At 47.4% G+C, this 23147-nt stretch overlaps 1 protein-coding gene across 1 annotated transcript; it reads right to left on the bottom strand.

Moving 5' to 3' along the window:
• Positions 1-7915: 7915 nt before the first annotated feature.
• LOC116411664 lies at positions 7916-22583 on the bottom strand. Its single transcript, XM_031904428.1, has 3 exons — positions 22549-22583; positions 14895-15007; positions 7916-11564 (listed from the first exon to the last, which is right to left on the bottom strand). The coding sequence occupies exons 2-3, from the start codon at positions 15004-15006 to the stop codon at positions 8161-8163; spliced, it is 3516 nt and encodes a 1171-aa protein (XP_031760288.1). The 5' UTR covers position 15007; positions 22549-22583; the 3' UTR covers positions 7916-8160.
• Between the last annotated feature and the right edge of the window lie 564 nt (positions 22584-23147).

Genomic DNA, 23147 nt, shown 5'->3' with positions numbered 1-23147 from the left:
TAACTGCCACCCAGTGAGTTGCACTATGAGCTGTGGGAGGGGGCGGCTCTGCCTGCTGGAACATGAACTGGTAATTCAGGCTCTTCCCTCCCATGTAATGACTGATACACCAGCAGCATAAATACAGCTTACAGGGCCCCACACGGAAATCCTTTTAGGGCACCTCTGTCCCCCAAATCTTAGGCAAATTGCCCCTAGTTACCCTCCCCCCCCACACACACACAGGAACTGTGTCTGTCTGTCCCTTTCCCTTCCCTGCACTGCTGGTTCTGACTCCTGATACAACTCCCCAATATCCATTCATTCCTCATTCTCACTGGGTTTATAGTTATGTGTAACTGTCACTGTGTCTGTCCCTTTCCCTTCCCTGCACTGCTGGTTCTGACTCCTGATACAACTCCCCAATATCCATTCATTCCTCATTCTCACTGGGTTTATAGTTATGTGTAACTGTCACTGTGTCTGTCCCTTTCCCTTCCCTGCACTGCTGGTTCTGACTCCTGATACAACTCCCCAATATCCATTCATTCCTCATTCTCACTGGGTTTATAGTTATGTGTAACTGTCACTGTGTCTGTCCCTTTCCCTTCCCTGCACTGCTGGTTCTGACTCCTGATACAACTCCCCAATATCCATTCATTCCTCATTCTCACTGGGTTTATAGTTATGTGTAACTGTCACTGTGTCTGTCCCTTTCCCTTCCCTGCACTGCTGGTTCTGACTCCTGATACAACTCCCCAATATCCATTCATCCCTCATTCTCACTGGGTTTATAGTTATGTGTAACTGTCACTGTGTCTGTCCCTTTCCCTTCCCTGCACTGCTGGTTCTGACTCCTGATACAACTCCCCAATACCCATTCATTCCTCATTCTCACTGGGTTTATAGTTATGTGTAACTGTCACTGTGTCTGTCCCTTTCCCTTCCCTGCACTGCTGGTTCTGACTCCTGATACAACTCCCCAATACCCATTCATCCCTCATTCTCACTGGGTTTATAGTTATGTGTAACTGTCACTGTGTCTGTCCCTTTCCCTTCCCTGCACTGCTGGTTCTGACTCCTGATACAACTCCCCAATATCCATTCATCCCTCATTCTCACTGGGTTTATAGTTATGTGTAACTGTCACTGTGTCTGTCCCTTTCCCTGCACTGCTGGTTCTGACTCCTGATACAACTCCCCAATACCCATTCATCCCTCATTCTCACTGGGTTTATAGTTATGTGTAACTGTCACTGTGTCTGTCCCTTTCCCTTCCCTGCACTGCTGGTTCTGACTCCTGATACAACTCCCCAATATCCATTCATCCCTCATTCTCACTGGGTTTATAGTTATGTGTAACTGTCACTGTGTCTGTCCCTTTCCCTTCCCTGCACTGCTGGTTCTGACTCCTGATACAACTCCCCAATACCCATTCATTCCTCATTCTCACTGGGTTTATAGTTATGTGTAACTGTCACTGTGTCTGTCCCTTTCCCTTCCCTGCACTGCTGGTTCTGACTCCTGATACAACTCCCCAATATCCATTCATCCCTCATTCTCACTGGGTTTATAGTTATGTGTAACTGTCACTGTGTCTGTCCCTTTCCCTTCCCTGCACTGCTGGTTCTGACTCCTGATACAACTCCCCAATACCCATTCATTCCTCATTCTCACTGGGTTTATAGTTATGTGTAACTGTCACTGTGTCTGTCCCTTTCCCTTCCCTGCACTGCTGGTTCTGACTCCTGATACAACTCCCCAATATCCATTCATCCCTCATTCTCACTGGGTTTATAGTTATGTGTAACTGTCACTGTGTCTGTCCCTTTCCCTTCCCTGCACTGCTGGTTCTGACTCCTGATACAACTCCCCAATATCCATTCATTCCTCATTCTCACTGGGTTTATAGTTATGTGTAACTGTCACTGTGTCTGTCCCTTTCCCTTCCCTGCACTGCTGGTTCTGACTCCTGATACAACTCCTCAATATCCATTCATTCCTCATTCTCACTGGGTTTATAGTTATGTGTAACTGTCACTGTGTCTGTCCCTTTCCTTTCCCTGCACTGCTGGTTCTGATTCCTGATACAATTTCCAACTAAACATTGCTAATGTTTAGGAACAGTTTTATTGGGCAATATTGCTTTAAGAATACAACCCTGATGTTGCTGGACTACAGCTCCCATCATGCCTCATCCTTCATTATATGTTACATTATTTTGGGATTTGTAGCGCATTTATTTTTACACTTACATTTTAGGAAAAAGAATAATAAATGACGAGGCTATTAAACAGTAACATATCTGTGTAGTGTCGTTGAGGAGCCTTGCCCTTTAAACTATGAAGTTACTTTCACTTTCCCTTTAGTGAGTGCCGGGGGCTGTTATGCTAATGTAAATCCCATCAGATATTCCCCATATCCCCCCCCAGCCCATTGCCCCCCAGCAGAATGGGGTTCAGTATGAGAGGGGTAAGTAGGGGAGTGGGGGCATTACACAGAGCCAGGCTGCCTGGGGGGGGAATAAATGCCCATTACTCACCCTGAGTAAGAAGCAGGCAGGGAAATGGGCACCAGATGGGATCTTCCAACTCCCCCACAGACCTGATTGCAGGGTTATGAGGAGCACAGACTTCCCTTAGCTCTGCTGCACTTTCTGCTTTGTCTGATTGGCTGCTCCCTCCCTCCCCTCCTTCCATAAAGTGCTCCCCCTACTATCAGCAGTGCTGTAAAGCAATTTGTGTATGCTGTAAACATTAACACACTGGAAGTGCTTCTGATAACCCCCCCCCATGCATCTGGATCCCCAGACAATGTAAGTGCAGCTTCTTACACAGAATTGATTTGTTGTAATCTGAATATCATGTTTAACACTTTCATTTCCAACTGAACATAATAGAATAAACGCATTTTTTCCAAACTACAATTAGCTGAGTGGGATTGTTCTACAACCTACTACTGCCTCCACTTGGGTCTGACCAGAGAGACCCAGGAGCCTGGCATTTTAACAATTTCATTCATGCAACCCAATGGCACACCAGCAACAAAAATACCCCCTTTAAAGCTCAGTTACTCAAAACAGATCAGTATTCCAAATGTCCTGAACTTAAAGGGAAACTAAACCCCCAGGATAAAACGTAACCAACAGACAGTTTATATTATGTTAAGTCACCTATTAAAGAACCCCAAACTGGAATATATATATCAGTAAATATTGCCCTTTTACATTCTTTCCCTTGATCCACCATTTTGTGATGGGCTGTGTGCTCCCTCAGAGATCAGCTGACAGGAAGTGATGCAGCTCTAACTGTAACAGGATGTAGTGTGGGAGCAAAAGGCAGAACTCTGCCCATTCATTGGCTGATGGGGCCTAGCATGTATGTGTGCCTTGGCTTGTTTGTGTGCACTGTGACTCCTATGATCCCAGGGGGGCGGGGCTTACTACTTAAAATGGCAGTTTCCTATTTAGGATTACACAATGGCACATACTGCTAAAGAAGTATATTTCTATGAAAATGCTGTGTTTAAATGAAGCAGAGTTTCACTTATGGGATGTTTTATTCAGTATATTTTTATAGAGAGCTACATTGTTCGGGGGTATAGTTTTCCTATAAGAGAGAATCCCAACAAGCACAAAGTGACAGCGTTTCTATGGGCAGAACCCTAGTAACCAACACTGGAGCACAGGAGCCCTCGTCTCTCGCACACAATATCTCTAACAAGCCTCCCTGTTGGTTTCGTTATTACCCCAATTAGCATATGCTAATTAGCATTTGGAAGGGTTAAATGGTAGGAGGGGGGAGAATTTTGCCATGTGCCCATTTTTAACCCTTCCTGATCCTAATTAGCATTTGCTAATTAGAAATAGGACTCGGATTAGGTTCGGGGTTTGGCAGAATCCATCAGGGTGGGTTCGGGGGTACAGCTGAACCGAAAAAAGTGGGTTTGGATGATCCCTACTTTGTGCACAGGTGGAGAGAAGTGGGTTCCGCCCATATCTGCCCCTGGGTGTGTGTAGCGCCACCTACAGGCTCAGCACTGGCCGGAGGATACATTTTTGTGCCAATTCCCATTCCCAGTAGCCGCACTCACACCAACAACGTGCTCGTCAGGAGCAGATCTGAGTGGATCCTCTTCTGTCCATCAGAGAGAATTGGCCTATCCCCACTAAGGCCCTTAGCCCTATTATATGGCCCTTAACCCTTTAACAATAACCCAATAAGTAGAGCTTCCTTCCAGCTCCCCAGAGACCCATCACACCTACTTACCATAGTGAGACTCAAACTGAGCAAGATTGCCACCCAGCCCAGTGCTGGCCAAGCCGGACGGAAGCCCCAGGCAACCTGAGCAGCAAGGGCCTGGACAAGGGAGGTGCCCAGTTTCCCCCCACTGTTGCACCCTAGACTTTTACCTCTTCTGCCCACGCTTAGTTCTGGCCCTGCCTATTTATTACAGATTTTTAATTGAAAAAAATATACTTTATTCTATAGAACAAATTTTTAAACAACAAAACTGTATCACATGATCTGTACATCGAAACATGTTCAATCATCAAGACTTAAAGCTGTGAGGGGGTGGGACTGACAGGCTGGAGAATCACGTGAGATTATTTATTACCAACTGGGCACTTTGCATATGCAAATCAGCATGCCTGGGAAGGAACATAGTGTTTGTGCAGAGGTTCCCCTGTACATGTCATGTTTGTAGGGGGGTGGAAAAGGGTGTTAGTTTAAAGGACAACTAAAATCTAAAAAAGAATATGGCTAGAAATGTTTAGCTGTGAGTTCTGAGCCCCTGTACCAGCCCAAAGCCCCCAAAGCTCTATAGAAATAAAGCCCCATGCCCCTGAAGATGCCCCCAGTAGCTCTCCATCTTTTGCCCAACTACTGCACATGCTCAGTCTGCTCTTGGCTGATGTCACTGAGCTTAGGGAGCGACTCACAATATTCTTCTTTCCCCTGCCTGCTTGCTCTAGTCTCTGCCTGTTCCCTACATGCATACAGGCCAACCAATCACAGTCCTGTCTGGCACTTTGAGCTTGGGGAGAGACTTTAGCTGAATCCTTATTGGGTGACTTTCCCCCTTGTAATGATCCCAAATACTGAGCTCTGTATGTAACACAGTGACTGTATCTGCCCCTTACACTCCCCCCCCCCCAGGGCTAAGGTACAGAATATTATTCACTTTAGTGCCCATCAGCCCAATAACTTCTCTGTATGTAACACAGTGACTGTATCTGCCCCTTACACCCCCCCCCCCCCAGGGCTAAGGTACAGAATATTATTCACTTTAGTGCCCATCAGCCCAATAACTTCTCTGTATGTAACACAGTGACTGTATCTGCCCCTTACACTCCCCCCCAGGGCTAAGGTACAGAATATTATTCACTTTAGTGCCCATCAGCCCAATAACTTCTCTGTATGTAACACAGTGAGTGTATCTGCCCCTTACACTCCCCCCCCAGGGCTAAGGTACAGAATATTATTCACTTTAGTGCCCATCAGCCCAATAACTTCTCTGTATGTAACACAGTGACTGTATCTGCCCCTTACACCCCCCCCCCCAGGGCTAAGGTACAGAATATTATTCACTTTAGTGCCCATCAGCCCAATAACTTCTCTGTATGTAACACAGTGAGTGTATCTGCCCCTTACACCCCCCCCCCCCCCCAGGGCTAAGGTACAGAATATTATTCACTTTAGTGCCCATCAGCCCAATAACTTCTCTGTATGTAACACAGTGAGTGTATCTGCCCCTTACACCCCCCCCCCCCCCAGGGCTAAGGTACAGAATATTATTCACTTTAGTGCCCATCAGCCCAATAACTTCTCTGTATGTAACACAGTGAGTGTATCTGCCCCTTACACCCCCCCCCCCCAGGGCTAAGGTACAGAATATTACTCACTTTAGTGCCCATCAGCCCAATAACTTCTCTGTATGTAACACAGTGAGTGTATCTGCCCCTTACACTCCCCCCCCAGGGCTAAGGTACAGAATATTATTCACTTTAGTGCCCATCAGCCCAATAACTTCTCTGTATGTAACACAGTGAGTGTATCTGCCCCTTACACTCCCCCCCCAGGGCTAAGGTACAGAATATTATTCACTTTAGTGCCCATCAGCCCAATAACTTCTCTGTATGTAACACAGTGAGTGTATCTGCCCCTTACACCCCCCCCCAGGGCTAAGGTACAGAATATTATTCACTTTAGTGCCCATCAGCCCAATAACTTCTCTGTATGTAACACAGTGACTGTATCTGCCCCTTACACTCCCCCCCCCCAGGGCTAAGGTACAGAATATTATTCACTTTAGTGCCCATCAGCCCAATAACTTCTCTGTATGTAACACAGTGACTGTATCTGCCCCTTACACTCCCCCCCCCCCAGGGCTAAGGTACAGAATATTATTCACTTTAGTGCCCATCAGCCCAATAACTTCTCTGTATGTAACACAGTGAGTGTATCTGCCCCTTACACTCCCCCCCCAGGGCTAAGGTACAGAATATTATTCACTTTAGTGCCCATCAGCCCAATAACTTCTCTGTATGTAACACAGTGAGTGTATCTGCCCCTTACACCCCCCCCCCCCCCCCCCCAGGGCTAAGGTACAGAATATTATTCACTTTAGTGCCCATCAGCCCAATAACTTCTCTGTATGTAACACAGTGAGTGTATCTGCCCCTTACACTCCCCCCCAGGGCTAAGGTACAGAATATTACTCACTTTAGTGCCCATCAGCCCAATAACTTCTCTGTATGTAACACAGTGAGTGTATCTGCCCCTTACACTCCCCCCCCCCCAGGGCTAAGGTACAGAATATTATTCACTTTAGTGCCCATCAGCCCAATAACCTCACACAAAGTGTTTATGAAGCAGTTGCATGGGGGTGTGTGTGCATTACACACGGGGAGAGGCCAAACTGTGCCAGTAGGTGTATAGGCAGAACAACATGTACAGGGGAACCTCTGCACAAACACTATGTTCCTTCCCAGGATGCAAAGTGACTGACACTGAGCTCAGAGTTTGTGTCTCACTATTATAAACAGGCTGTGTATGGAACCCCCAGTCTGTATGGCACCCCCAGTCTGTATGGAACCCCCAGTCTGTATGGCACCCCCAGTCTGTATGGCACCCCCAGGCTGTATGGCACCCCCAGGCTGTATGGCGCCCCCAGGCTGTGTATGGCGCCCCCAGGCTGTGTATGGTGCCCCCAGTCTGTATGGCGCCCCCAGTCTGTATGGCACCCCCAGGCTGCTCAGCAACCCTTTGCTTTGGTCAGTGTAATGTGAGTGTCAGAGAGAGTTGTTTGTAGAATGTGTTTTTGTCTCTGTGCCAATGGGATAATTTGTAGGTTCCACCTAGTTCTCTATGGAGGTTGAAGGAAAAAAAATATATATACACGAGTATTGACCAATGACAATGCTAATCAGGTTCCCAGCACTATATCAGCCATTTAGATATTACCTTACATATAGAGATAATGATGGCATTTTCCTGTCATTATATGGCACAGGAATCAGACATGGGGATAAAGGGACAGACTTGTTCAGTGCTGGGAAACTGTGCTTATTGCTCCCAACTCCAATTGCAGGAACAGAGAACAGGGAGCCGGATTTACTCACATCAGCTGGGATTCTCATTGGGGGATTCTTTTGCATTTCAATGCTGCCAATGCGGGCCCTAGAGAGCTGGGAAAGTTTTATTGGGCAATATTGCTTTAAGAATACAGCCCTGATGTTGCTGGACTACAGCTCCCAGCATGCCTCACCCTTCATTATATGTTACATTATTCTGGGATTTGTAGTCCGGCAACAGCTGAGTAACGTTTGGCTGAGCCGCGCTGTGCCGCAGGGTTTATATCCCCTTTATTTGGGGGAATAATGTGAATGAGTCTCCCCTGAGCAGCTCTGAAAAAACCAAGAGGCAGAATGAAGTGAAATGAGAATCATTCTTTATTAGACGTATTCTGTACTGTTTAATATAACAACAAACAGAAACTGTCATGTTTTTTATATATAAGAATCATATTAGATGATTTCCTATTGTACCCCCACCCCGTACCCAACAGCAGCCAATCATACAAGACCCAGGTATGAGTGCATGTAAGGAGGTTCCCCCCCTGACACAATCAGTAAGGAATTAATATTCTATAATCTTGATGTGTACAGCCCCTTCCTCTCTAATCTGAAAAGCTAAAAAACGAGGAAACAGTATCTATTGCACTTAGTGACTTGCCCTTAATATACTGAATTAATTTTCCTTTTTTCTTCACTGTTTTTGGTTCTTGTAAATACTGCTCTGGGAGTAGTTCCTCCCCACTGCTGATCTTCCTGATGATCTCTGCATCTTCTCTCACTGCCTTTAGGGACTGGATCCTCTCCTGAAACCCAGGTTTGGCTTCTTGTTCCTCACTCTGTATCATCAGGTCGATGTATTCAGTGGCCGTCAGGGGGTTGGGTCTGAGGGCAATTTCCTCCAGGCGCTTGAGGCTCTGGGATGATTTGTCAATAAGTACCAGCACAACAGCTTGTACATTACAATAGTCATCCTCAAGCTTTTGGAATATCTTCTCTGCATTCATAATCTCCCCAGAAGCTTCTTCATACTTTGCTTTCAGCTCGGCGTAGGTCTTTTTCTCTTTTATTGTCGTATAACTGAACTTGTATGCTTGATTGTGATGCACACTCCAGACACATTTGCCCGGGCACATGGTACAGTAGCCATTTGTAATAGCTGAACAGTGGATTTTGTCCTTGTCATCGTCATAAGCGCAGTTACCATGGCAAGTAAAATGGCATTTTGCACAGTTGGTAATGAAGTAACCATTGACTTCCTCCTTTACAGAAACATTTATCTCTACTTCATATTCAAAATCCTTATTTGCATTCATAAGATCCTTGTTCTGCTGCAAAGCCAACTCTGTTTTCCTTAGTTCTTCTAATTTCAGCAGCCCAGCCTTAATTTGTGGCTGTAAAGCCTGAAGGCAAATCTCCAAATGTTTTCGTTCCTGAAGAACCTCCTTGGTCAGCCTAAGACTTTTGGCTTCTTTTTGATTCATGGACTGGAAAAATGTGTTCATGCTTGATGCCCCCATGGCCCAGAACATTTGATTGAAACTGTAATTGCTTGGCTGGTTATCGGCAAACAGGGCTGAGTTATTAAACTTAAAGTGAACTGGGTCCCCGTTCAGGTCCAGAGGGCAGGGAACCTCAGCGGTTTTAATTGCATCTAGAACTGGGGGTCTTTCCCCATCTGAGAAGTTGACGAGAACCATGATGTTGTCCTTAATATCCTTTCCAAAAATAGAAAACACTGCATTAAAAATATATTTCTGGGAATGAGTTAAACGAGCCAAAGAGGACTGAACTACAAAGCACACGGCATCGATCTGGTCAATGCCATGGTTACTTGAAAAGAATCTGTCTATAGCTGCTGTGATCTTTTTATCCTGCTCTATCCCCCGAGTGTCACCAAATCCTGGGGTGTCTATCAGGGTGAGGGAATAAGGAATTCTGTATTCTTCATGATGGTGAATGACGTAGGCTGTGACTTCAGACGTCTGGCTGTGAGCTTCAGACTGGTTAGTGACCTCGTGTACAAGTTTAAACCGAAAGTCGTCTTCCCAGTCCACTCCCAGGATGTAGTTGGCCATTCCATTGATCAATGTTGTTTTCCCTGAGCCTGTAGCCCCAACTAATAAAGCCACTTTCTTTGGTTTCCCTGGATTTTTCTGCCCTAAATGGTACTTGCGATATCCCTTATTACTGAACTGGGATGGGAGCTGATACACAGAAGGTTTTGTTTCACGTAGTAAAGTGCTGCTGCCAAGGAGATTCATTTTGATCTTGTTAATGTCCTTGGTAGGATTGGTGGGAAGGGTTGGCTCCTCTTTAGTAACATCACTGACTGCACTGACTCCTGCTTTACACACTGCCCGATATTGGAACTGATACTTTGTATTGGGCTTTAATCCTGTGACCCTAACAACATTGCTGCCTGTTCTGAGACTAGACCAGCTATTCTGTCCGGCCTCCCTGTATTCAACGATGTAACTTTCTATAAATCCCTTCCCAAAGTCAGCAGGATTAAGGGTGAGCTCAATACTATCATGGGCCTTACTGCTGATAATTGGGAGGTTGGGTTTAGCTGGAGGCTCGAAGACTTTGCTCACTAACTCATCAGATGCATATAGGTAAATGGAAAATCCACGATTCTGCAGGTCCAGGGTAGATGACACAATAAATCGGGAATGTATTTTACCTTCATTATTATGAGCAAATTCCTTAAATGTTCTTACATATTTTCTTCCCTTGATTTGTACATCTTTGTCTTTGAACCATGGTGTGACCTCCTTTTTCTCATAGACCTTCCCTGCACTTATCAGAGTATCAGTTTGTAGCCAGTGGCTCAGATCAGAAACATAGAGATCTTCTTCTTTTAATGAAGTAAAGTTGAAACCAATTACAAACTCAACCATGGGATCAAAAAACACCTGATTGACGTCCTCTTCTGAGGGGAACGTGGGGATATTTGCTAAACAACTCATGTAGGAACCCACAATATTTATTTCCTCTTGTTTTCTGCTCAGAAACTCTTCAATGTGGACCTTCCCAAATGGTGATTGTTGGCATCTCAATAAGATCTCTGCCAGGACAGTCTCCTGTAATTTCCCCCGGCGAATAGCAGGTAGGGCTTTGGCCAGCTGTTTCTGAAATGTAATAGTGAATTGCTGACAGAGGTCCCTAAATTTGCTGATCTTGTTCTTGATATCAGGGAAAGTGACTGCGGCCGGGTGTCTCAGCAAATCATTACACTGCATGTCAACCTCTGCCATCTGCTGCAGGATCTCTTCAACCCCCAAAATAAGTTTCTCGTTAATCTGTCGAGAAACCCGAGCAGCTCTGGTATCGAGTTTACTCAGCGGATACAGCCAGACCTTCATAGGCACGGCCTTCTCCCCATTCTCCCCCAACAGGGTTGGCAGGCTGGCATAGACCTTAATGGCATCTTCAAAAGTGACTGGGTTTTTGTCCAAAGCAAAGTCCCCATGGAACCTACAGTTGAAGTTGCTCACAATTTCCTTCTCATTCTCATTCAGTTTCACTGCTCCCTCTCCATCAATTGAAAATGCAGGAATTTTTCTGACCATAACATGGAGACTTCCACTTATATCCTGTGTTTTTCCTGATGAGGAGCGCTCACTATCAAACACCAGGAAAGCCTTTGCCCCATATAAAATACCAGTAACAACATGAGTGGCTGTCCCTTTTTCAAAGACATCATGGTAGGTCACGTTCTGAATTCCTAATTGATTCATGGTCAGATGTTCAAACCTTGTGGTTCTGGAGTATTTGAGGGTGACTCTGTCTTGATGTTTAGAGGTTTTTGTATCATTCAGGTAAGTGGCTGATCCACCAACATCTACCAGACCAGAAAGGAAACTGGCTTTCAGAGACGCAGAGATGTTCATAGCGGAGGATTTGTCTGAGAGAGAATCAGATGCTATGATTTCAAATGAAGTGTTTTCCTGGCTTTGCACCACCACATCCTTATTCAAAGCTTCAACGTCCCACAAAGTGACCCCTGAAAAATAAGAGATAGATATTGCAGGATATTGTTATATTTGTGAGTAACTGAGATTCTTTCTGTTTATAGAAATTTCTCTTCATTTATAATTGTGTTCCTTTGCCTTCATTTTAATTTGTGTTTTGATTGCTTACTTCCAATTTTATCTGTGTGGTGCTAATATAATAGTATTTTTTGCTGCTAAGACCAAAAACTAGATCACATGTAATGATGGGTGAGGCATGCTGGGGGCTGTAGTCCAGCAACATCAGGGTTGTAATCTTAAATCAATAAAATCAATTCAAAGAGCAATTATCTGCTCCCCTACAAAATGGCTGTAAAACCCAGTGTCCAAAGTTTAGACAATTACTTTGAGGGCCTCATCTTCAACGTGTGTGGCATGTCCACCATGCTAATGATAACTCATATACTTTTTATACTTTTACTTTTCTTTTTGGCAGGAGAGATGATCCCTCCCTCGATGATATCCTCCTGCATTACCTACATAAAGAAGGTAAGGATCCAATTCAATGTAGCAGCTACAGGTCTTCACAATAATCCTAGCTAATAGGTTAGCGCCACTTATGCCAAAACTCATAGATTCAGACTGGGGATAACACCAGGTGTGTCAATGACCTGATAGAGGTCATCCATAAGAACAGAACACCAGCACTCCTCCTAATACTAGATGCCGAAAAAGGCATTTAATTGCCTATGCTGGGCTTATATAATGGACCTTCTTTCCTTGATTGGACTGGAAGGCCCATTTTTTGAGAGCAATTCAAAAGCTCCCAGGCACATATAACCATTCCGTCCCTATACAGAATGGCACGTGACAAAGTTGTCCCCTTTCTCTCCTACTATTTGCCCTAAGTATCGAGCCTTTGGCTTCAGCCATTAGAATCCATAAAGATATCACAGGCCCCAAAATCAAAGACCAAAATATATTATCAATGACCTTCCATTAAAAATGGAAAGACCACATTCTGAAATATCTAGGGATCCACTTAACCAAAACATGGTACCTTATATAGAAAATAAAGATTCTCCTCCACAAATGGGACTCCCTTACTATCTTTGTGGCTGCCATGTTGTTACTTTGTGTGATGGAGTGAATTTAGCTAAAAAAAAGTTGCTTGTTTGTTTAAATGTTAATTTTACTGGTCAGTAATTGTAGTAAGTGTAAATAGCTATGTGTATAATCTGTGTGTATATATGTGGTATATATGTGTATTAGCTTTGGGTAACAAACTGAGGCCTACTTTGTTAGAAGCCTGTGCCCCGGCTGTGCTGGGAGTTTTATATGGGGCTGAAACAACTGCTTATAGAGCTCTGTTTGCCCCAAGTGTATATATAAGTGGGTGCATAAAGCTGCTTTGTTTCTATACAGAACACTGCAATTGCTTGTATAAAGTAAAGTGGAATAAAGCGCTTACCTGGAGCTCTCAGAGAAGCCACTCCCTAAAGGGGTGGGGCAGCCTCTCTGAATGAATATTTAAAGAGTAGATACTGACCCCCCGGGAGCAGCATAGAGCAGTTTGGAGGCTATAAAAGCAGCAGCCTGGTATCTTTTGGGAGTCTGTGTTAAAGGAGAACTAAAGTCTAAATCCTTAGAAATGCTGTATTTTGATACTGAACATAAATATGAACATTATGAACTTACTGCACAAGCCCAGGGATTGAGAAGCCTAATTACAGTAATGATTTATGCTTTCAAAGTTGTCCACAGGGGGCCGCCATCTTGTTACTTTGTTAGACCATCTTTTTAAGATTTAGGGCTTGCACATGCTCAGTGGGCTCTGGGCTGCTGTTGGGGGCGGAGCTTAGGGAACGTAGTAAATTATAAAAACAGCACATCAGGTAATATCTGCCATAGAAGCTGATTAATAATTAGGATCATAATATGCAGCCTGCACTGGTTCCTGTGTTGCCCTGTAATGTAATGTGGGGTTTTAGAGTTTTTGTTTAATGAAACATTTCCCAGCTCCCCAGAGCCAGTGGCTGCATTAATATGCAAAAGAATCCTCCAATGAGAATCCCAGCTGATGTGAGTAAATCCGGCTCCCTGTTCTCTGTTCCTGCAATTGGAGTTGGGAGCAATAAGCACAGTTTCCCAGTACTGAACAAGTCTGTCCCTTTATCCCCATGTCTGATTCCTGTGCCATATAATGACGGGAAAATGCCATCATTATCTCTATATGTAAGATAAGATCAAAATGGCTGATATAGTGCTGGGAATCTAATTAGCACAGAGACACAGGTGCATCATGGGTACAGGTACATATAAATTAGTGCTGCCCTATTATACACATTATATTACAGTATATGATATACACCCTTCCCTATACAGGGTTTAGATTAGAATATAAATGTAACTTGTTAACAACAGACTCACAAATATTCCCATCCCCTAAAATATCAGTTCAGAAGATAAATATGGCTCTTTATAACCAAAAAACTTTCTCTGATGCTTTCTTTACTCTAATAATTACAACACAAGCAAAACTTTAACAAAAGCAAATGTTTGCTGAGCAGCCTGGGGGTGCCATACAGCTTGGGGGTGCCATACAGACTGGGGGTTCCATACACAGCCTGGGGGTGCTGAGCAGCCTGGGGGTGCCATACAGCCTGGGGGTGCCATACAGCCTGGGGGTGCCATACAGACTGGGGGGTGCCATACTCAGCCTGTTTATAATAGTGAGACACAAACTCTGAGCTCAGTGTCAGTCACTTTGCATCCTGGGAAGGAACATAGTGTTTGTGCAGAGGTTCCCCTGTACATGTTGTTCTGCCTATACACCTACTGGCACAGTTTGGCCTCTCCCCGTGTGTAATGCACACACACCCCCATGCAACTGCTTCATAGGGAAGTTATTGGGCTGATGGGCACTAAAGTAATTAATATTCTGTACCTTAGCCCTGGGGGGTAGAATAAAAAGGACACCATACAAATCATGACGGATCACTATAAGGCCAGCTGAAATCTTTACCCAGAGGGCTTCTCTACACACCCTAGTGCAATTCCTGGTAATTTATATAATTTATAGAGATTGGCTGTTCTCTGGCTTTACATAAAGACTGAAACTCCTGCCTTTTTTATTGGTCCGTCCTAAAAAGGGTGTCACCATATAAATTGTTATAGTCATGGAATATTGTGTTATCATTCAGATTGGAGAATCTTCCCCCCGTACTTCTCTGCAGGCCCAGCTGGGGTGGGGAGTCATATGGGGCAGAGCTCTACCCCTGAGGGAACATTGATAAAGGAGCCCCAAATACCTATAGAGCTACAGCTCATTAATCCAATCGCTGGGGTTGTGTGTCAGATGGATAATTCTACTGATTTATTACCTGGGATGAGCTGATCATCATGGCAGTTATAGAGAGCCCCAAGGGAGAACGGGCGCCCCAGCGCTGGGATTTCTACAGGCATTGAGCCTTCATGGCTGCTTCTGTCACTCATCCTGCCGAAAGGAAGAAAATTAGCAGAAATATAACAATAGGGCACTATTCCAATTTATTTTACTGCTGAATTGTGCTTAGTACAGGGGAATCCCTATGCCACCATAGTTTTATGGTATCTCTCTGTACAGGCTATGGGCAAACTTAGGGGGCTGTTCCTGCTGAATTGTGCTTAGTACAGGGGAATCCCTATGTGCCATAGTTTTATGGTATCTCTCTGTACAGGCTATGGGCAAACTTAGGGGGCTGTTCCTGCTGAATTGTGCTTAGTACAGGGGAATCCCTATGTGCCATAGTTTTATGGTATCTCTCTGTACAGGCTATGGGCAAACTTAGGGGGCTGTTCCTGCTGAATTGTGCTTAGTACAGGGGAATCCCTATGTGCCATAGTTTTATGGTATCTCTCTGTACAGGCTATGAGCAAACTTAGGGGGCTGTTCCTGCTGAATTGTGCTTAGTACAGGGGAATCCCTATGTGCCATAGTTTTATGGTATCTCTCTGTACAGGCTATGGGCAAACTTAGGGGGCTGTTCCTGCTGAATTGTGCTTAGTACAGGGGAATCCCTATGTGCCATAGTTTTATGGTATCTCTCTGTACAGGCTATGGGCAAACTTAGGGGGCTGTTCCTGCTGAATTGTGCTTAGTACAGGGGAATCCCTATGTGCCATAGTTTTATGGTATCTCTCTGTACAGGCTATGGGCAAACTTAGGGGGCTGTTCCTGCTGAATACTTAGGATTTCCTGTGATGGCATCTGATGGCCATACAGGTATCGGACCCCTTATCCGGAAACCCATTATCCAGAAAGCTCCGAATTAAGGAAAGCCTGTCTCCCATAGACTCCATTATAATCAAATAATTAGGATTTTTAAAATTTAATTCCTTTTTCTCTGTAATAATAAAACAGTATCTGTACTTGATCCCAACTAAGATATAATTACCCCTTATTGGGGGCAGAACAGCCCTATTGGGTTTATTTAATGGTTAAATGATTCCCTTTTCTCTGTAATAATAAAACAGTACCTGTACTTGATCCCAACTAAGATATAATTACCCCTTATTGGGGCAGAACAGCCCTATTGGGTTTATTTCATGGTTAAATGATTCCCTTTTCTCTGTAATAATAAAACAGGACCTGTACTTGATCCCAACTAAGATATAATTACCCCTTATTGGGGCAGAACAGCCCTATTGGGTTTATTTAATGGTTAAATGATTTCCTTTTCTCTGTAATAATAAAACAGTACCTGTACTTGATCCCAACTAAGATATAATTACCCCTTATTGGGGGCAGAACAGCCCTATTGGGTTTATTTAATGGTTAAATGATTTCCTTTTCTCTGTAATAATAAAACAGTACCTGTACTTGATCCCAACTAAGATATAATTAATCCTTATTGGATGCAAAACAATGCTATTGGATTTAATTAATGTTTTATTGTTTTTTTAGTAGACTTAAGGTATGAAGATCCAAATTACAGAAAGACCCCTTATCCGGAATACCCATGGTCCCAAGCATTCTGGATAACGGGTCCTATACCTGTATTAATAAATGCTCAAAAGGGTATTGCTTAGTGCCCACCACAACAGAGAACCCACATGCAGAAATTTCATAGGGTATAACTTTTGACTTTTTCATTATTTGTCTGACCCCATGGCTGCCGGTGCGGGGTGGAACGCCAGAGGAACAGGTCCACTTCATCAAGCAGAGTCTGCTTATAATATTTAATTTCATGCGCTTCATATGCTTTATGTATAAATATATATAAGGGATCCAATAACCCTTTCCTCTGATTTTCTGTCTGTGATATCATTCAGCCCAGTTGCAGGCAGGGAAACAATCTGATTGGGAGCCCATTGCACCAGGGAGTCCCTGGCTTTGGAGCCAAATCCATGGGTTGGACCAGCCGAGGTTATAAAGGATCCCTGCTGCAGCAGCCAGAGCCAGACCCAGTGAAGCAGGAAGGAGAGAAAGAGCTGCCAGTAACCAGAGAGGCTGTGGGTGCTCAGCTTGGGAGAAGCTTTGAGCTCCAGCCATAGAAAGAGAGAGTCTTGTGTCCTGTGCAACTGTCTGTGGGTGTCTGTGGGTGCCTGTGGCTGCCTGTGGGTGCCTGTGGGTGCCTGTGAGTGCCTGTGGCTGCCTGTGGCTGCCTGTGAGTGCCTGTGGGTGCCTGTGCAGCTGCCTGTGGGTGCCTGTGGATGCCTGTGTAGCTGCCTGTGGGTGCCTGTGGGTGCCTGTGCAGCTGCCTGTGAGTGCCTGTGGCTGCCTGTGCAGCTGCCTGTGGGTGCCTGTGGCTGCCTGTGGCTGCCTGTGCAGCTGCCTGTGAGTGCCTGTGGCTGCCTGTGCAGCTGCCTGTGAGTGCCTGTGGCTGCCTGTGCAGCTGCCTGTGGGTGCCTGTGGGTGCCTGTGCAGCTGCCTGTGGGTGCCTGTGGGTGCCTGTGGCTGCCTGTGCAGCTGCCTGTGGGTGCCTGTGGCTGCCTGTGGGTGCCTGTTGGTGCCTGTGCAGCTGTCTGTGGGTGTCTGTGGGTGCCTGTGAGTGCCTGTGGCTGCCTGTGCAGCTGCCTGTGAGTGCCTGTGGCTGCCTGTGGCTGCCTGTGAGTGCCTGTGGCTGCCTGTGGCTGCCTGTGCAGCTGCCTGTGGGTGCCTGTGGGTGCCTGTGGCTGCCTGTGGGTGCCTGTGGCTGCCTGTGCAGCTGCCTGTGGGTGCCTGTGGGTGCCTGTGGCTGCCTGTGCAGCTGCCTGTGAGTGCCTGTGGCTGCCTGTGCAGCTGCCTGTGAGTGCCTGTGGCTGCCTGTGGCTGCCTGTGCAGCTGCCTGTGGGTGCCTGTGGGTGCCTGTGGCTGCCTGTGCAGCTGCCTGTGGCTGCCTGTTGGTGCCTGTGCAGCTGTCTGTGGGTGTCTGTGGGTGCCTGTGAGTGCCTGTGGCTGCATGTGGCTCCCTGTGCAGCTGCCTGTGGGTGCCTGTGGGTGCCTGTGGGTGCCTGTTGGTGCCTGTGCAGCTGCCTGTGGGTGCCTGTGGGTGCAGATAGAGTACAGATAGAGTACACAGAGTGGGGGTAAATGGAACATTTTCTAATTGGACCAGTGTGGTTAGTGGGTACCGCAGGGGTCAGTCCTTGGGCCTTTGCTGTTTAACTTGTTTATTAATGCCCTGGGGGGGGGCATAGACAGTACTGTTTCTATTTTTGCTGATGACACAAAATTGGGCAAAACTATAAGTTCCATGCAGGATGTGCCGCTTTGCTGGGAGATTTGACTGGGAAACTGGGCAGCAAACTGGAAAATGAGGTTCAATGTTGATAAGTGCAAAGTTATGCACTTTGGTAGGAATAATATAAACGCAAACTATCTACTGAATGGGAGTGAGTTGGGGGGATCCTTAATGGGGAAGGATCTGGGGGTTTTTGTTGATAACAAGTTGTCTAATGCCAGGCAGTGTCATTCTGTGGCTACTAAAGCAAATAAAGTGCTGTCTTGTATAAACAGGGCATTGACTCAAGGGGTGAAACATAATTTTGCCCCTTTATAGGTCCCTGGTAAGGCCTCACCTTGAGTATGGGGGCAGTAACAGTGAGTATGGGGGGCAGTAACAGTGAGTATGGGGGGGCAGTAACAGTGAGTATGGGGGGCAGTAACAGTGAGTATGGGGGGCAGTAACAGTGAGTATGGGGGGCAGTAACAGTGAGTATGGGGGGGCAGTGACAGTGAGTATGGGGGGCAGTTTTGGGCTCCAGTCCTTAAGAAGGATATTAATGAGCTGGAGAGAGTGCAGAGACTGCAACTAAACTGGTTAAGGGGATGGAAGGGTTAAACTATGAGGTGAGACTGTCAGGGTTGGGGTTGTGAGGGGGTTGGGGAATGCCCTGCCGGGGGATGTTGGGTAGGGGGTTCCTCACGGTGAGGGCAGTGAGGGGGTTGGGGAATGCCCTGCCGGGGGATGTTGGGTAGGGGGTTCCTCACAGTGAGGGCAGTGAGGGGGTTGGGGAATGCCCTGCCGGGGGATGTTGGGTAGGGGGTTCCTCACAGTGAGGGCAGTGAGGGGGTTGGGGAATGCCCTGCCGGGGGATGTTGGGTAGGGGGTTCCTCACGGTGAGGGCAGTGAGGGGGTTGGGGAATGCCCTGCCGGGGGAGGTTGGGTAGGGGGTTTCCTCACGGTGAGGGCAGTGAGGGGGTTGGGGAATGCCCTGCCGGGGGATGTTGGGTAGGGGGTTCCTCACGGTGAGGGCAGTGAGGGGGTTGGGGAATGCCCTGCCGGGGGATGTTGGGTAGGGGGTTCCTCACGGTGAGGGCAGTGAGGGGGTTGGGGAATGCCCTGCCGGGGGGTGTTGGGTAGGGGGTTCCTCACGGTGAGGGCAGTGAGGGGGTTGGGGAATGCCCTGCCGGGGGATGTTGGGTAGGGGGTTCCTCACGGTGAGGGCAGTGAGGGGGTTGGGGAATGCCCTGCCGGGGGATGTTGGGTAGGGGGTTCCTCGCGGTGAGGGCAGTGAGGGGGTTGGGGAATGCCCTGCCGGGGGATGTTGGGTAGGGGGTTCCTCGCGGTGAGGGCAGTGAGGGGGTTGGGGAATGCCCTGCCGGGGGATGTTGGGTAGGGGGTTCCTCACGGTGAGGGCAGTGAGGGGGTTGGGGAATGCCCTGCCGGGGGGTGTTGGGTAGGGGGTTCCTCACGGTGAGGGCAGTGAGGGGGTTGGGGAATGCCCTGCCGGGGGATGTTGGGTAGGGGGTTCCTCACGGTGAGGGCAGTGAGGGGGTTGGGGAATGCCCTGCCGGGGGATGTTGGGTAGGGGGTTCCTCGCGGTGAGGGCAGTGAGGGGGTTAGGGAATGCCCTGCCGGGGGATGTTGGGTAGGGGGTTCCTCGCGGTGAGGGCAGTGAGGGGGTTGGGGAATGCCCTGCCGGGGGATGTTGGGTAGGGGGTTCCTCACGGTGAGGGCAGTGAGGGGGTTGGGGAATGCCCTGCCGGGGGATGTTGGGTAGGGGGTTCCTCGCGGTGAGGGCAGTGAGGGGGTTGGGGAATGCCCTGCCGGGGGGTGTTGGGTAGGGGGTTCCTCACGGTGAGGGCAGTGAGGGGGTTGGGGAATGCCCTGCCGGGGGATGTTGGGTAGGGGGTTCCTCGCGGTGAGGGCAGTGAGGGGGTTGGGGAATGCCCTGCCGGGGGATGTTGGGTAGGGGGTTCCTCACGGTGAGGGCAGTGAGGGGGTTGGGGAATGCCCTGCCAGGGGATGTTGGGTAGGGGGTTCCTCACGGTGAGGGCAGTGAGGGGGTTGGGGAATGCCCTGCCAGGGGATGTTGGGTAGGGGGTTCCTCACGGTGAGGGGGTTGGGGAATGCCCTGCCGGGGGATGTTGGGTAGGGGGTTCCTCACGGTGAGGGCAGTGAGGGGGTTGGGGAATGCCCTGCCAGGGGATGTTGGGTAGGGGGTTCCTCACGGTGAGGGCAGTGAGGGGGTTGGGGAATGCCCTGCCGGGGGATGTTGGGTAGGGGGTTCCTCACGGTGAGGGCAGTGAGGGGGTTGGGGAATGCCCTGCCGGGGGATGTTGGGTAGGGGGTTCCTCACGGTGAGGGCAGTGAGGGGGTTGGGGAATGCCCTGCCGGGGGATGTTGGGTAGGGGGTTCCTCACGGTGAGGGCAGTGAGGGGGTTGGGGAATGCCCTGCCGGGGGATGTTGGGTGGGGGGTTCCTCACGGTGAGGGCAGTGAGGGGGTTGGGGAATGCCCTGCCGGGGGATGTTGGGTAGGGGGTTCCTCACGGTGAGGGCAGTGAGGGGGTTGGGGAATGCCCTGCCGGGGGATGTTGGGTAGGGGGTTCCTCACGGTGAGGGCAGTGAGGGGGTTGGGGAATGCCCTGCCGGGGGATGTTGGGTAGGGGGTTCCTCACGGTGAGGGCAGTGAGGGGGTTAGGGAATGCCCTGCCGGGGGATGTTGGGTAGGGGGTTCCTCACGGTGAGGGCAGTGAGGGGGTTGGGGAATGCCCCTAGAGATGGGGTAATGGCAGATTCTGTTAATGCCTATAAGAGGGGCCTGGATGAGTTCTTGATCAATCAGAATATCCAAGGCTATTGTGATACTAATACCTACAGTTAGTACTGTAAGGGTTAATCTTTTAACTCCGTCTGTGCTTCTCTGCACTGTATCTAAGCAGTCACGAACCGGTTCGATTTAATCTGTGAGTCGGCGAAACATCTGATATCGTCTGCGCATGTGCGCTGATCAGGGAACTTGTACAAACGATACAACCAGTATGTGTATTGCAAACAAGTACAACTTTATTTTGTTTTGATATTACTTATATAGTAGATAGAAAAACACATCCCATTATGCTTACGTATCATGGGTGGGTACATTGCAATTATTAGTAGAAATACAGAAATGATTTAATTAGCTGCTGAAGCTTTATTATGATCTCTTAGCCTTGAATATTAGCTGAGATAATCAAGGCCAAAAGCAACTTGGACAAAGACAAGATAGTGAGGATAATCATAACAACTGAAGTAACACATTCACAGGCCTTCATGATTGAAAACAAAATTGTGTAAATTCAGCATTAAGCAATTTAACCCTATCAAGTACTAGTGGGTGTATATATAGTTTATGTATGTGAGTGTATAGATTGGTAGGTGTGGGTTGTGGGTGCTGGGTTTACTTGGATGTAACTATGAATGTGAGAAGCAGAGAGAAATGATGAAATTACAAGGAGATGGGAATCACTTACCTTCCAGCAGTGGATAAATAATAGGAGACCTGTGCTGAGACCCAGACTGGAGCTGAGCTTGGGGGACCCAGAGAGGCAGTGGGGCAGCTCAGTGATTGGGTCCCAGGGAGAGAGGGGTCTCTGGGAGAGGAGTGAGAGATACTGGGGTCCCACAGCCGTATATATACAGGCACCAAGGGGAAGTGAAAGGAACTTGCCTGAACCACCCGTTTCCGTTTAGAAACTGCCTCGCCCTTTCCCTGATGAGCAGCAATTTAGCTGTGAGATTAGATAAGAGCTCTGAGTGTTTCTGGGAAATACCTTGTCACGAACGCCACCACAGACGCACGTGACCAGGCAGCTGTAAGGGTTAACACATCAACTACACAGTTATTCGCTAACTCATGCAATCAAACCCCAAACAGCCCCAACCCGCCTAAACTTAACAAACTGCCACCACCGCGTATAAAGGCCGCAAGCACCCAAATCTAGAGGTTCTATTGCACCCTGACACTTCCCAGGCAAATCCCCCCAGACTCCTAGCTACGCACTCACGCACACAATGCAAGTTAGTCTACAGACAACACACAACTTTCCCGCCAGCAAACAAAAGGTTAAGCAGACACACTTTCCTTATAACTAGCAAGGGGTTAAACACATTTACATACACACTCTTCTTAAGGCATAAAGGTTCAATAGAGCACAAAGAAAAACTTATTAAATTTTGTATTTAATATTCCAAAGTGGACAGTGCATGTGTTATATATAAACAGTGAATGTTACAAACAGACATACATGTTGCAGAGCAGTTATAAAAATAAAAGGGGATAAAAACACAGAGAAATCCTAAGTACGTTACCGAATATCCTGTGGCCTCTGAGGCAAGAGGTTGAAAGTCCTGAGCCCCCCCCCCCAACATAAGTTGCGGCCTCCAGAATGAGCTAAAGAATACCTGGGCATGTGTGCTTTTATTCCCCACTGGGCCCCTCCCTCATTACCATATGCATGAGGAGGGAGTGCCCAGGAACTGGTCACATGACCCCTTTGGGTGGTCCCCACCCACCCTCTTTAGAGAGCTGTACTTCTCATGCCAGTTTCTTTTCATATAATATTGGCACTTGCCAGAACTCAATATTATTATGAAAGTAGGGAATTGTTTTAACCCATATGTGGGGGATCAAAGTGATACCAAACATGAGGGGTGTCTCCTGTCCCAGCCCCCCAGAAACTATCCCCCTAACTGGTGGGTATAGGCCGCCCCTGTTTGGTCTGGGGCCTTCTCATAAATCCCATGTGATTTATGAGGATGTGGATTAAAGCAGTAGAGATATGGATCCCTTTCTATAATCCATATTTTCTCATAGCTGCGCCCCCTGCTGTTCTTAGGGCCACAATTGCCTCTCTTTATCAACAGATCAAAGACCCCAACTTCCTGCCCCAACGGGCTGGTCCCGCATT

Source organism: Xenopus tropicalis, chromosome 6, assembly GCF_000004195.4.
Source record: "Xenopus tropicalis strain Nigerian chromosome 6, UCB_Xtro_10.0, whole genome shotgun sequence".
NCBI lineage: Eukaryota > Metazoa > Chordata > Amphibia > Anura > Pipidae > Xenopus > Xenopus tropicalis.
Note: the sequence above shows the minus strand (reverse complement) of the source record. Positions and strands in the feature narration are given on the sequence as shown.